This window comes from Oryx dammah, unplaced genomic scaffold (assembly GCF_014754425.2).
Source record: "Oryx dammah isolate SB20612 unplaced genomic scaffold, SCBI_Odam_1.1 HiC_scaffold_15, whole genome shotgun sequence".
NCBI lineage: Eukaryota > Metazoa > Chordata > Mammalia > Artiodactyla > Bovidae > Oryx > Oryx dammah.
Window position 1 is genome coordinate 47,463,796 of NW_024070199.1, and position 13,355 is coordinate 47,477,150.

Below are 13,355 nucleotides of genomic sequence, written 5' to 3' on the forward strand. Positions count from 1 at the left end.
CTCCACGAACACTTGGGGGCCTGCAGGACTCTCCTGCAGCCCCAGGAGGGTCCCAGGGTGCCTGCCCATCACTCTCTGAGCTCACCCGCCTCCCCAGCTCAGGAATGTCGCTGGATAAAAATACCCGCAGCCAGTGTCATCAGGCCCGCCTGCCTGTGGGGCTCAGGGCTGCCGGGCACGGGCTGACCGCCACAGCCAGGCTGCAGGGCTTCTGGGCTTCCTGGGCCGCACACCACGTGACCCTGCCCCAAGCACCTACCCTTGCTGGGTGCGGGCTGTGCATCAAGACGGCTTCCAGTGGCCCTGCCCACCCACTCGGACCCTTCAATGCCCAGGGGCACTGAGAACAGCACATACTAACACCCCACCAGCTCCGGAGCGGCTGAGCCACTGGGGGCTCTGAGCACCACAGAACAGGGTGGCCGTGAGGGGCGGCACGGCTCTGCCTGGGGCAACATGGGGAGGCTTCCTGGAGGGGGAGGCCTCCGAGCTGAGCCTCAGTCTGTGGTTCTGGGCAGCAGGGCTTTAGGGCAGAGACCTAAAACAGCCCATCAAAGGCCTCCGAAGGCCAGGCCCCCACCCACGGGGTGGCAGCCCCCGGAGTGGACAGCCAGGGCCCAGTCAGGCTGGCACGTCCGGGGAGGCCCGGCCTGTGTCCCAGATGTACCTTCCTTTTCTCCTCTCTTCCCCCAACAAATGGGGGCACCCACCCCTCACGGTCCCATGCCACCCCAGGGTCAGCATTACGACCCCCGCCCAGGGCCTCACCAGGCCTGCCCAGATCCTGGGCAGGACGAGCCACGGGTTTTGGAGTCAGGCAGCCTTGGGCACACCAGCTGTGTGACCACGGGCCCGTCCCCTCCCCTCTGTGGGCCTGGATTTGCACAGGGGCACAGGCCCATCCCTCTCCACCTTCCTCCAGGGCCCAGGGAGAGCCAGGCTGCCCCTCTGCCCCAGCACCTGCACCCCAGCCAGTGCCCACGGGGCTCAGAGAAGGGGCCCAGGGTCACCTGGACCAGCCAGCAGAAGGCAGACCGTGGCGGGGCCCAGTGTCATCACACGATCCGAAGCCGCGTGTAAAAATGGCCCCTGGGGCTCAGGTCACCTGGAGTCAGAGCAGTCATTCCAGCTGCAGCCAAGCTGGGCCCCACCCCTTGCCAACTGCACCCCTACCTTCTGTGAGGTCTGGGGCGGTCACAGCACCTGGGGGACTGTGGGAGGGAGAGCCGTGGTCCTCTCTGCCCTTGGGACAGACCACAGCCACCTGACCTGCCTAGGGACCCCAGGCCGCCTCCATGCTCTGCCCCTTGCTCCCAGGCACCTTCCTGGGGAGGTAGCCGGCCCTGCCAGGCCCCCCATCCAGACCCAGAGCCTCGACGCCCGAGGTGAAAGGTCAGGTGGCGGAGCTGGCCCTCACTCTCCCCACAGCAGAGCCCAGGCACCTACACGTGTGCGCGTCTGCGGCATCTCCCGGCACGATCGCTCCCGTGGACACCGTCTCCACTCACGGGGGCTGCATGTGACACCGTCCCGGTGGTCCATCTCACCGGGGGCAGGAGCCACGAGAGATGCCACACGAGCTGAGTCAACTCTGAACGCAGTCTGAGAAGAGCTTCCCCGGGTCCCTGGACCAGACCAGGAGGTGGGGGTGCTCGGCCCAGGGTCCCCGTCAGGAGCACCTCCCTACTCGGCGCCCGGCACCCAGAGCTTGTGGGAAACCAGGACCTGGACCCCTGACCATGGACACCTCTGGCTTCTAGCCGTGTCCCCAGGGCCTGCTGCTCTGCTGAGCCCTGTTCACCCTGAAGAGTTAGCCTGAGAACTGGCTTCTGCAGGAGGAGGACTGCAAGCTGCTGCACCTCTAGAAGCTAGGGTGTGGGAGCTGGGCACCCCAGGTGGAGCCTGGTCCCCGGGCGGGCGGGGGGTGCAGCGCCCCAGGCCTGCCTTGGCTGCTCCCGCGTCTGTCTCCTCTGGGTCAAACCGCACCCCGGCTCCACGAAACCTGCTGTAGGCAGCTCCCCAGGCACAGGCGCCGAGTGCTAACGTGTCCCTCCTGCCCCTCCAGCCCCAGGCGCAGGCTGGGGCCACGGGCACCGAGCCCCCGGGCAGCTGACGGTTCAGCGCCAGGCACGAGCAAGCATTCCCTCCCACCTGAGCAGCCCTGCCCGAAGGTGCCAGCACACACCAAGCCTGCCGCAGAAGAGGGGGTGGGGACTTGGGGTGGCCCAGCCACGGGGCAGCATGGGGCATGAAGCCTGGGCCCTGCTGGGGGCCGAGCACCCGGCCAGCCCTGTGTCCTGCACCAGGCCGCCCCCTGGCCCCAGACCCTCGCATGCACTGGTGCACCTTCCAGCTCAGGGGCCCCCGCCTCCCGGACCATCCCTCCCCTCCCACTCTGCCTCCTAGGAGCTCTCCTCCCCTGCTGGTGGCCCTGGTATGAGGGACACAGGGGGCTCCCCAACTAAAGCCAGGCCAGGACGAGTCACTGGACATGCAGAGGCCAGTGGGTCCAGAAACAGTGGGTGGCAGTGCGGGGTCTCCAGACAGCGAGGGGGAGACCAGGGACCAGGTCCCGGAGGACGTGACGTGGGGAGAAGTAGAAGGAACACCACCCACCCCCAGCTTCCCAGGGTGTTGGGGGCCAAGCAACAGTTAGCGGGAAGTCGTTAGTGTGAGTCACCCAGTCGTGTCCAACTCTGTGCGGCCCCGTGGGCTGTAGCCCGCCCGCTCCTCCCTCCATGGGATCCTCCCGGCAAAAACACTGGAGCGGGTTGCCATTCTCTTCTCCAGGGGCCCTCCCCGACCCAGGGATCGAACCCAAGTCTCCTGCATTGCAGGCAGATTCTTTACCCTCTGAGCCACCAGGGAAGCCTCGGGGCGTCCTAAAGGGCACGGTGGGGAGACCAGGGAGCCCGACCCCCTCTGCCCTCCCCCACTGGCTCCCCTTCCGGGCCTGAAGACCCTGACTTGAGCCTGGGGTGAGAGTGGCACCAGGGGCCGGGAAGGGGGATACGCTCAGCAACCGGCCTCCACTTTCTGCAGGGTGGGCGGGCTCTGCCCAGCAAACAGCCAGGCCAGCTGCCAGCGCCATCAATGATTAACGCCCGCTGTGAAGGTGCCGCCCAAACCGCCGGGAAGTGGTTGGGAACCTGGGAAGGGCAGGATGGCGGGAGGACAGGGATGGGATGGGATGCACTCCCGGGCACCCCACCACAACCCCCCCCCAAGACTCCCCCCAGTGTCCAGGCTTCTCCCCACCAGCAGGGACGTGGGTGGAGGGGCTTGGGGAAACTGAGGCAGGGGGTCTGCCTGTGTCACCCTGCAGCTCCCAAGAGGTGGGGTTCGGGGGAAGGGGTGTCGCGGAGGAACGAGGAGGGGAGAGAGCGAAGGAGTGAGGAGCGGTTCCTGGGGCTCCTGGCCTGGCAGGAGGGACGAGGAGCCTGGGGGCCCCGTCCACCCTGCCTTCCATGGTCAGAGGCAGGGGCCCAGGCCAGTGGTGGGGCCGGCTGCTACAGAATCCATGGGCCCACCTCCAGTGCAGGCATCCCCCCCAACCAGACAGCCCCTCCAAGGCCCATGAGCAGAGAGGCCACAGCCCCCGCCATGCCCTGAACTAGAGTAGACACCACCCCACAGTGAAGAGCCTCAGACCAGGACTGGGGGCAGGAGGCAGGAAGGCCAGGCGGGCAGGGGCAGTGCCCTGGCGGCGGCCTCCTGCCTCCTGACCCCGGCAAACGGGGCAGGCCAGGCGTGCACAGGAAGGGCTGCTCTCCTCTTGGCCGGAGCAGGGGTTCCCCGACCAGGAGGGGGACAGGATATCCTGGCCTCCTTCCCCAGCTGCGCCTAGGACAGCATGCCCAGCCCCGCGGGGCTGCAGACAGCAGCTCTCACACCCGCCCAGGCCCCAGCCCTTCAAGGCCAGGCTCATCCTTCCTGGGCCGGAAATCCAGCTCAGCCTGGGTCGTAACAACCATCCTGCCCCTTTCACAGTCGGCCTCACCAAGGACAGAGCTCTCTCTCTGCTACTGTCTTGGACCCTGCCAGAGCCGCAGCGGGTACCGTCCACCCCTCTTCTTGGGGCTGTGACCAGCCTCTGGCCACTCAGCCCAGGCTGTCCCTGCCGACTCAGCTTGAAGCTAGGTGCCCTCGAGAGACTGGCCAATTCAGAGAGTGTCGCGTGGCTTTCGCCAATCTCCTAGAGATGAGAGGACACCTTCCCAGGCCCCAGGGAAGCCACGTCCCCTGCCTAGCCAGGGTCCACCTGCAGCCCCACCCTGCATGGGGGGCTGCACACCCTCCGTGGGGGGCTGCACCTGCCTCTTATGGACAGGGACGCGAGCGGGAAAAGACTGGCCCAAGGTCACCAGGCCACCCGCAGGGCCTCGTCTCCCCAGCTCCTCTTCCCCACACAGGGAAGCCGCTGGGCCACTGTCCCCAGAGGCCGCCACGGTCCGCAGAAGCCACCCCGGCCCTACAGCTCCTGGGGAGGCTGGGCAAGGCAGACCGAGCTGAGCAAACTTCCGAGAGCTAAACAATCGGAATCAGGAAGAAAACACAAGTGCAAGCAGTGACTTCCTCTGGGGTGCGGCGGGCCCTCTTCCTCCACAAAGCACCGCGGCAGCCAGGGAGCTGGGGCGAGGCGAGCGCCCCCGGGCCTGCGACCCCGAGATGCGAACCAATGGCATGCCTGCAGGCCCCTCACTCAGCAGCCCTCGGGGGATGTGGGGGCACTGCTGACCCCTAAGCAGTGCTCTGCCTGGTCCTCCCATCTGTGCCTGGAGCTGGCACGCAGGGTCCCGGCCAGAGAGGCGGCTGGGCAGGGTCTGCTTCGGGACCGGCTGTGGGCTCCCACACGGTGGGCACCTCAGGATCTTGGGGCCCAGCAGCGGATGGCAGTGCACGGCAGCTCCCACGAACCTGCTGTTGGCGGGGTGCTCACATAGCCAGCATCAGACGGGGCACGGTCCCCCCGTGCCGGTGCACACGCACATCCCCCAAACCCCAAGACAGGCCTCTGCTGCTGCAGCCAAGGGCAAGGCCACTCTCTCCGCAGATAGCCATGGCCACGGCGAGGCCCCCTCTGCCCCCGCGGGAGGCAGGAAAGGGGGCTGGGGAAAAGGCTGGAGGACCGTGGCCCCTCTGTGCCTCTGAGGACACTGTCTCCAGGCCTGGCCCTGCTGCTCTGGAAGGGCCACCCCGCCCACACCCCTAGTACCCCCTGAGCTCGGAGGGGAGAAGGTGAGGGATGCAGGCTGTGCCCCCCACCTTGCCACGCCCACCGAGACCCTGCTTCACGGCCGCCCCTCTGCTCCCTGGGGTTCCAGGGACAGCCCTGTGCACCCTGCAGCCAGAGGTCTCCCAGCCCCAGGCCAGCCAAGGTGGGAGGACCAAGCAGCCACCTTGACCGATGGGAGATCGGGGGAGGTCCCTCTGGGCAGCCCCCAGAGCAGCCCACAGATGCCAAGCCCAGGCTCTGAGGCCGGCACCACATGGAGAGGCCACCAACCAGGCTGGGCCAGGCGGGAGTAGGGCCAGGTGCCGCCAATAGGGCCCGGCTCTGGCCTGGCGCACAGCTTCCTCCGATCCACCAGCCACCAGCAGAGTCAGCGTCCCTCCCTCTCCTCTCGCCCCAGCCCTGACCCCTCCAGGCCCCTCTGCCTCAACCCAGATTTCTAGGAGCTGGGTCAGGGTCACGTGGGGCCGTGGGCACCCCCCTCGGCCATGCTGACGCCTCAGCCAAAGCACAAGGCCGGCCACCATCTGCCAAAGCCCTGCTCTGCTGGCCGGGGAGACCACCCCTGTTGGGGGGGCACCGGGACCCTGTCTTCTCCTGTTTCTCAGCCCCCCAGAGTTCTCTCCCCTGCATACGTGCTCTCTCGGAAGGATTAACACCTGGGCCAGCCCTGCGGGGCCCAGCAGACCAGCCCTGAGCTCGGGCATTGCTCCCAGCTGGCTCCGCCACCCACACACATGCCCGGGCAGCACCAGCGGGGAGCTCCCCACCGGCGCAGGGTCAGAGCCGCAAGGCCCTGAACTTCACCTGGCAGGCTCCCCGCTGCTTCTATCTTTCCCATTAACCCTGCTCTTCCCTCCCAGCGGGTCTAAGCCGCCGCTCTGGCGAGGTCCCTCTGGCAGCAGGTGGCACAGAGACTTCGCTGCCCGCGCGCCCTCCCCAGCCCCGCGGAAAGCCCTTCCCCGGCCGGCCGGCGGCGATACTCACACGGCGAAGTGGTAGACGAAGCACTTCCAGCCGGTGGGGCGCTCGAGGAAGTTGTAGACGCGGCCCTGGATGTGAGTGCGGGCGAGCAGCGGGCGGCGCGCGCTGTAGATGGAGACGCGCGGGTCCAGGCTCACCGGCGGCCGCGGACCAAGGTCGGCGGCGGCGGGGGGCGCGGCGGGGGACACGGGGCCCGGGGCGCCAGGCGGGGCGATGGGCGCGTAGAGCGCGCTGCCTGTCGGGCTGCCCTCGGCCAGCTCCAGCGAGAAGGGGCACTTCTTGGCCAGGCCCGCGCTGCCCCGCCGGGCTCCCGGCAGGCGGCCGCCGCCCCAGCGCTTCCTCTCCGCCCTGGGAGGGGAGGTGGCCGCGGCCATAGCCAGGCAGGGCCCGCGGTGGGCGGCAGGAGCTGCGGCAAAGGCGGGCGCCCGGGCGCAGTGCGGGGGACCGCTGCTGCCAGCCCCGCCGGGGCCGCTGTCCGCCGGCCCGGGCGTGGGGGGCGGGGCCGGCTGCCAGGGGCCGGTCCGGGGGTGGGCGAGCCCCGCCCCAGGCCGGACGCCCCGCCCCTCACCAACCTGTGCGCACCCGGCACCCCAGCCCGCCCGGTCGGCCCTGCCCCGTCTGCGCCCACCTGTTCGGTCCGCCCCTGCAGCGTTCACCTGCTCGGCCCGCCCTCCGCACCTGCTCCGTCCGCTCCATCCCGCGCTCCTCGCTTCTCCTCCCGCCTGCGCCCACGTGCTCGCAAACGCCAAGCCCACCTGCGCCGCCTGCGCGAAGCTCCTACATAAACCAGCAAGGGAGGCTCGAGGTCCGCAGGGTGCCGGGACCGCGAACTGCTTGGGCAGGAGACGGAGTGGGGCGTGGACACCCTCTTCACCGGCTCTGAGTCCCTCCACAGGGGTTCGGGGGGGAGGAGGGGCTCACCGGGAGGATGGCGGCGAGGCCCCGTGAACTATCTGGGGCCCCCTGGGCGCCCCAGCACACGCTGCAGGGAGAGAACGCGGTCCGGTCGGTGCCCACAGGGCCAGTGAACTCTGCAGGCCAGACGGGAGCATCCGGGCCCTCATGCAGGCTCCGCTGCCCAGGGCTGCTTAGGCAGGTCAAGGGAGAGGCCTTGGAGAAACACTTTCTGGTCCTCCTCGCCCTCTGGACAGGCTGCTCTGGTGCCCTGTCTCCCCTGAACGGCGGTGGTGTCCAGGTGGATCGGAAGGACTCGAGTCCCCTACCCAGCCCTGGTATTCAGTCCCTGCACGGTGACTGGCGTCAGGGTGGAGAAAGGATGTCAAGCAGAAAAAAAACTGGCCTCTGTTAGGACGTTGCCCCAGGCAGAGGAATAACTGCCCACCACATCAGGGACCCATAACCTGGGAGACACGTCCCAGGTCTTGGCTGAGCACCCTGGGCTGCTTTATTTCAGGTACTCTCCCATCAGAAAGGCAGTTCTATGGAAGATTGTTACTACTGTCAAGATTTGAGGGAGAAAACAGGAAGCGACAGGTGAGGCAGAGTAATGGGAGTTTCTGGGTGGAAACATTCGATGAACTTCCCCGGTGGCTCAGTGGTAAAGAATCCGTCTGCAATGCACGAGGCATGGGAGATGGAGTTTGATCTCTGGGTTGGCAAGATTCCCTGGAGAAGGGAATGGCAACTCCAGTACTCTTGCCTGGGAAATCCCATGGACAGAGGAGCCTGGTGGGCTACAGGCCATGGGGTCGCAAAAGATTTGGTGACATGACTGAGCAACTGAGAGCTGAGATTCTGCAAATACAGCTCAGAAAGTGGAATAAAAGAGAGAGGGCTTCCCTGATGGCTCAGTGGTAAGGCATCTGCCTGCCAATGACGGAGACGCGGGCTCGTCCTTGACCTGGGAAGATGCCACGTGCTGTGCAGCAACTAAGCCCGTGACCCACAACTGCTTAAGATCCGCGCCCTGGAGGCCCTGCTCCACAGCACGAAAAGCTGCCGCAGGAGAAGCCGCACACCGCAGCAGGAGAGCAGGCCGTGCTCACCGCAACTGGAGAAAAGCCGGCGCGGCAAGGGAGACCCAGCACAGCCAGAAAGAAATCAATAAAGTATCCACAAAATCAGAAAAAGAGAGGACTAGGATCAACATTTAAGTTTAGAGAATGTCAATACCTTTCAGGAAAACTCTTCTTGTTTGCTTCCTTTTTCTCTTATATTTTCCCCAATTACACAGGAACCAATTAGACTATCACTCAAATGTGAACAGAAAGACCCTATCCAAAATATTAACACTGATTCAGCTATGATGCAGTTATTAGTGTTATGTAACTAGGTGTTTTGAACCTACGTTTAAAATTCAGTGCTTTTCTGCTGGTGGGAATGTAAACTGATACAGCCACTATGAGGAACACTATGGAGATTCCTTTAAAAAACAGGGATAAAACTACCATATGACCCAGCGATCCAGCTACTTGGCATATACCCTGAGAAAACCATAATTCAAAAAGACACAGGTACCCCAGTGTGCCCTGCAGCACTGTTTACAATAGCTTAGGCATGGAAGCCAAAGATGGAGAAGCTCTATACAGTCAGCAAAACAAGACCGGGAGCAGACTGTGGCTCAGATTAGGAACTCCTTATTGCCAAATTCAGACTTAAATTGAAGAAAACCACTAGGCCATTCAGTCAGTTCAGTCGCTCAGTCGTGTCCGACTCTTTGCAACCCTATGAATCGCAGCACGCCAGGCCTCCCTGTCCAGCACCAACTTCCGGAGTTCACTAAGACTCACGTCCATCGAGTCGGTGATGCCATCCAGCCATCTCATCCTCGGTCATCCCCTTCTCCTCCTGCCCCCAATCCCTCCCAGCATCAGAGTCTTTTCCAATGAGTCAACTCTTCGCATGAGGTGGCCAAAGTACTGGAGCTTCAGCTTTAGAATCATTCCTTCCAAAGAAATCCCAGGGCTGATCTCCTTCAGAATGGACTGGTTGGATCTCCTTGCAGTCCAAGGGACTCTCAAGAGTCTTCATAGCCTTGACTAGACGGACCTTAGTCGGCAAAGTAATGTCTCTGCTTTTGAATATGCTATCTAGGTTGGTCATAACTTTTCTTCCAAGGAGTGAGCGTCTTTTAATTTCATGGCTGCAGTCACCATCTGCAGTGATTTTGGAGCCCCCCAAAATAAAGTCTGACACTGTTTCCACTGTTTCCCCATCTATTTCCCATGAAGTGATGGGACCAGATGCCATGATCTTCGTTTTCTGAATGTTGAGCTTTAAGCCAACTTTTTCACTTTCCTCTTTTACTTTCATCAAGAGGCTTTTTAGTTCCGCTTCACTTTCTGCCATAAGGGTGGTGTCATCTGCATATCTGAGGTTATTGATATTTCTCCTGGCAATCTTGGTTCCAGCTTGTGTTTCTTCCAGTCCAGCGTGTATGACCTAAATCAAATCCTTCACGACTATACAGTGGAAGTGAGAAATAGATTCAAGGGAGTAAATCTGATAGACAGAGTGCCTGAGGAACTATGGACGGAGCTTCGTGACACTACAGGAGACAGGGATCAAAACCGTCCGCGTGGAAAAGAAATGCAAAAGAGCACAATGGCTGTCTGGGGAGGCCTTACAAATAGCTGTGAAAAGAAGAGAAGCGAAAAGCAAAGGAGAAAAGGAAAGATATACTCATTTGAATGCAGAGTTCCAGAGAATAGCAAGGAAGCATAAGAAAGCCTTCCTCAGTGATCAATGTAAAGAAATAGAGGAAAACAATAGAATGGGAAAGACTAGAGATCTCTTCAAGAAAATTAGAGATACTAAGGGAACATTTCATGCAAAGATGGGCCCCATAAAGGACAGAAATGGTATGGACCTAACAGAAGGAGAAGATATTAAGAAGAGGTGGCAGGAATACACAGAAGAACTGTACAAAAAAGATCTTCACGACCAAGATAATCACGATGGTGTGATCACTCACCTAGAGCCAGACATCCTGGAATGTGAAGTCAAGTGGGCCTTAGAAAGCATCACTATGAACAAAGCTGGTGGAGGTGATGGAATTCCAGTTGAGCTGTTTCGAGTCCTGAGGGTTGATGCTGGGAAAGTGCTGCACTTGATATGCCAGCACATTTGGAAAACTCAGCAGTGGCCACAGGACTGGGAAAGGGCAGTTTCCACTCCAATCTCAAAGAAAGCCAATGCCAAAGAATGCTCAAACTACCACACAACTGCGCTCATCTCACACGCTAGTAAAGTAATGCTCAAAACTCTCCAAGCCAGGCTTCAGCAGTACGTGAACCGTGAACTTCCTGATGTTCAAGCGGGTTTTAGAAAAGTCAGAGGAACCAGAGATCCAATTGCCAACATCCGCTGGATCATGGAAAAGGCAAGAGAGTTCCAGAAAAACATCTATTTCTGCTTTATTGACTATGCCAAAGCCTTTGACTGTGTGGATCACAATAAACTGTGGAAAATTCTGAGAGAGATGGGAATACCAGACCACCTGACCTGCCTCTTGAGAAACCTGTATGCAGGTCAAGAAGCAACAATTAGAACTGAACATGGAACAGACTGGTTCCAAATAGGAAAAGGAGTACATCAAGGCTGTATATTGTCACCCTTCTTAACTTATATGCAGAGTACTTCATGAGATATGCTGGGCTGGAGGAAGCATAACGGTCTGGAATCAATCTTGCCGGGAGAAATATCAATAACCACAGATATACAGATGACACCACCGTTATGGCAGAAAGTGAAGAGGAACTAAAGAGCCTCTTGATGAAAGTGAAAGAGCAGAGTGAAAAAGTTGGCTTAAAGCTCAACATTCAGAAAACGAAGATCATGGCATCGGGTCCCATCACTTCATGGGAAATAGATGGGGAAACAGTGGAAAGTGTCAGACTTTATTTTTTTGGGCTCCAAAATCACTGCAGATGGTGATTGAAGCCATGAAATTAAAAGATGCTCACTCCTTGGAAGGAAAGTTATGACCAACCTAGACAGCATGTTCAAAAGCAGAGACATTACTTTGCCAACAAAGGTCCATCTAGTCAAGGCTATGGTTTTTCCAGTAGTCATGTATGGATGTGAGAGTTGGACTATAAAGAAAGCTGAGCGCCAAAGAATTGATGCTTTTGAACTGTGGTGTTGGAGAAGATTCTTGAGAGTCCCTTGGACTGCAAGGAGATCCAACCAGTCCATCCTAAAGGAAATCAACCCTAGGTGTTCATTGGAAGGACTGATGTTGAAGCTGAAACTCCAATACTTTGGCCACCTGATGCGAAGAGCTGACTCATTTGAAAAGACCCTAATGCTGGGAAAGATTGAGGGCAGGAGGAGAAGGGGACGACAGAGGATGAGATGGTTGGATGGCATCACTGCCTCAATGGGTTTGGGTGGACTCCAGTGGTTGGTGATCGACAGGGAGGCCTGGGGTGCTGTGGTTCATGGGTTGCAAAGAGTCGGACACGACTGAGTGACTAAACTGAAGGCATGGAAGCAACTTAGATGTTCTTAACATATGAATGGATAAAGCTGTGGTACATATATACAATGGCATATTACTCAGCCATAAAAAGAAGTGCATTTGAGTCAGTTCTAAGGAGGTGGATGAACCTGCAGCCTATTATAGAGTGAAGTAAGTCAGAAAGAGAAGAACGAATATTGTATATTAATGCTTATATATGGAATCTAGAAAGATGGTGCTGATGAACCTGTCCCAGGGAAGCAATGGAGACACAGACATAGACAACAGACTTGTGGACCCAGCGGGGGAGGAAGAGCAGAGGCCTGATGCAGACCAGCGTGGAGACGTGCACATGAGCACGTGTTAGGCAGCCAGTGGGAATTTGCTGCATGACTCAGGGGGCTCAAACCCGTGTTCTGTGACACCCAGAAGGTGGGGTGGGGGGTTAGGAGATGGGAGGGAGGTCCAAGAGGGAGGGGACATGTGTATACCTAAGGCTCACTCGTGGATGTACGGCAGAAACCAACACACTATTGTAAAGCAATTATTCTTCAATTAGAAATAAATAAACTTTAGTTTTGGTTTAAGATGGCCGAGTGGAAGGATGTGTGCTCATCTCCTCCTGCGAGAGCACCAAAGTTGCACATAACTGTGGAACAGCCATGGACAGGAGGATGCTAGAAGCCCCCAAAATGAAACCCCATGTCCAGAGACAAACAAGAAGCTGCATTGAGATGGTATGATGGGTATAATCACAATAAAATCAAAACCGACACCCACTCGGTGGGCGACCCACAAACTGGAGAACCATGCCAAAGTTCTCCCACTGTTCTGAAGCTTCTGAGCCCACGTCAGGCTTCCCAGTCTGGGGATCCCCAGGGAATCTGACTCTGAAGGCCAGTGGGATTTGATTACAGGCCTTCCACAGGACTGGGGGAAACGGACTCCACTCTTGCAGTTCAGTTAGTTCAGTTCAGTCACTCACTCGTGTTCGACTCTGCAACCCCATGGACTGCAGCACGCCAGGTTTCCCTGTCCCTCACCAACTCCCAGAGTTCACTCAAACTTATGTCCACTGACTCCGTGATGCCATCCAACCACCTCCTCCTCTGTTGTCCCCTTTTCCTCCCACCTTCAGTCTTTTCCAGCATCAGGGTCTTTTCGAATGAGTCAGTTTTTTGCATCAGGTGGCCAAAGTATTGGAGTTTCAGCTTCAGCATCAGCCCTTCCAATGAATATTCAGGACTGATTTCCTTTAAGATGGACAGGTTGGATCTCCTTGCAGTCTAAGGAACTCTCAAGAGTCTTCTCCACTCTCGCAGGACACAAACAAAATCTTGCATGCACCAAAACCCGGGGGAAAGGAGCAGTGACCCCACAGGGGACTGAAGACCTACCTGGTGGTGTTGGAGGGTCTCCTATGGAAATGTGGGTCCACAGTGGCTCATTGCGGGGACAGGGGCACTGGCAGCAGCAGGCCTAGAAGGGGCCCCTTGGCATAAGTCCTTTGGGAAGTCACCACTAACTCTACCCATAGACCTTATAGACCCCATAGGCTCATAAATCCCCGGGCTGGGTCACCTCAAGCTAAACAACAAACAAGGAGGGAGCACAACCCCACCCATCAGCAAACAATCGGCTTAAAGCTTCACTGGGCACAGCCCCGCCCACCAGAGCAAGCCCCAGTTTTTCCCACCCAGTCCTTCCCACCAGGAA

General features: G+C 59.2%; 1 protein-coding gene across 1 annotated transcript in view; it reads right to left on the reverse strand.

Moving 5' to 3' along the window:
• KCNQ1 (potassium voltage-gated channel subfamily Q member 1) overlaps positions 1 to 6,613 on the reverse strand; it is a 375,829-nt gene extending 369,216 nt beyond the window's left edge. The window contains exon 1 of the mRNA XM_040255313.1: positions 6,221 to 6,613. Coding sequence (XP_040111247.1) covers positions 6,221 to 6,591 — 371 coding nt within the window. The 5' untranslated portion in view covers positions 6,592 to 6,613. The remainder of the gene's footprint in view (positions 1 to 6,220) is intronic.
• Positions 6,614 to 13,355: the final 6,742 nt, after the last annotated feature.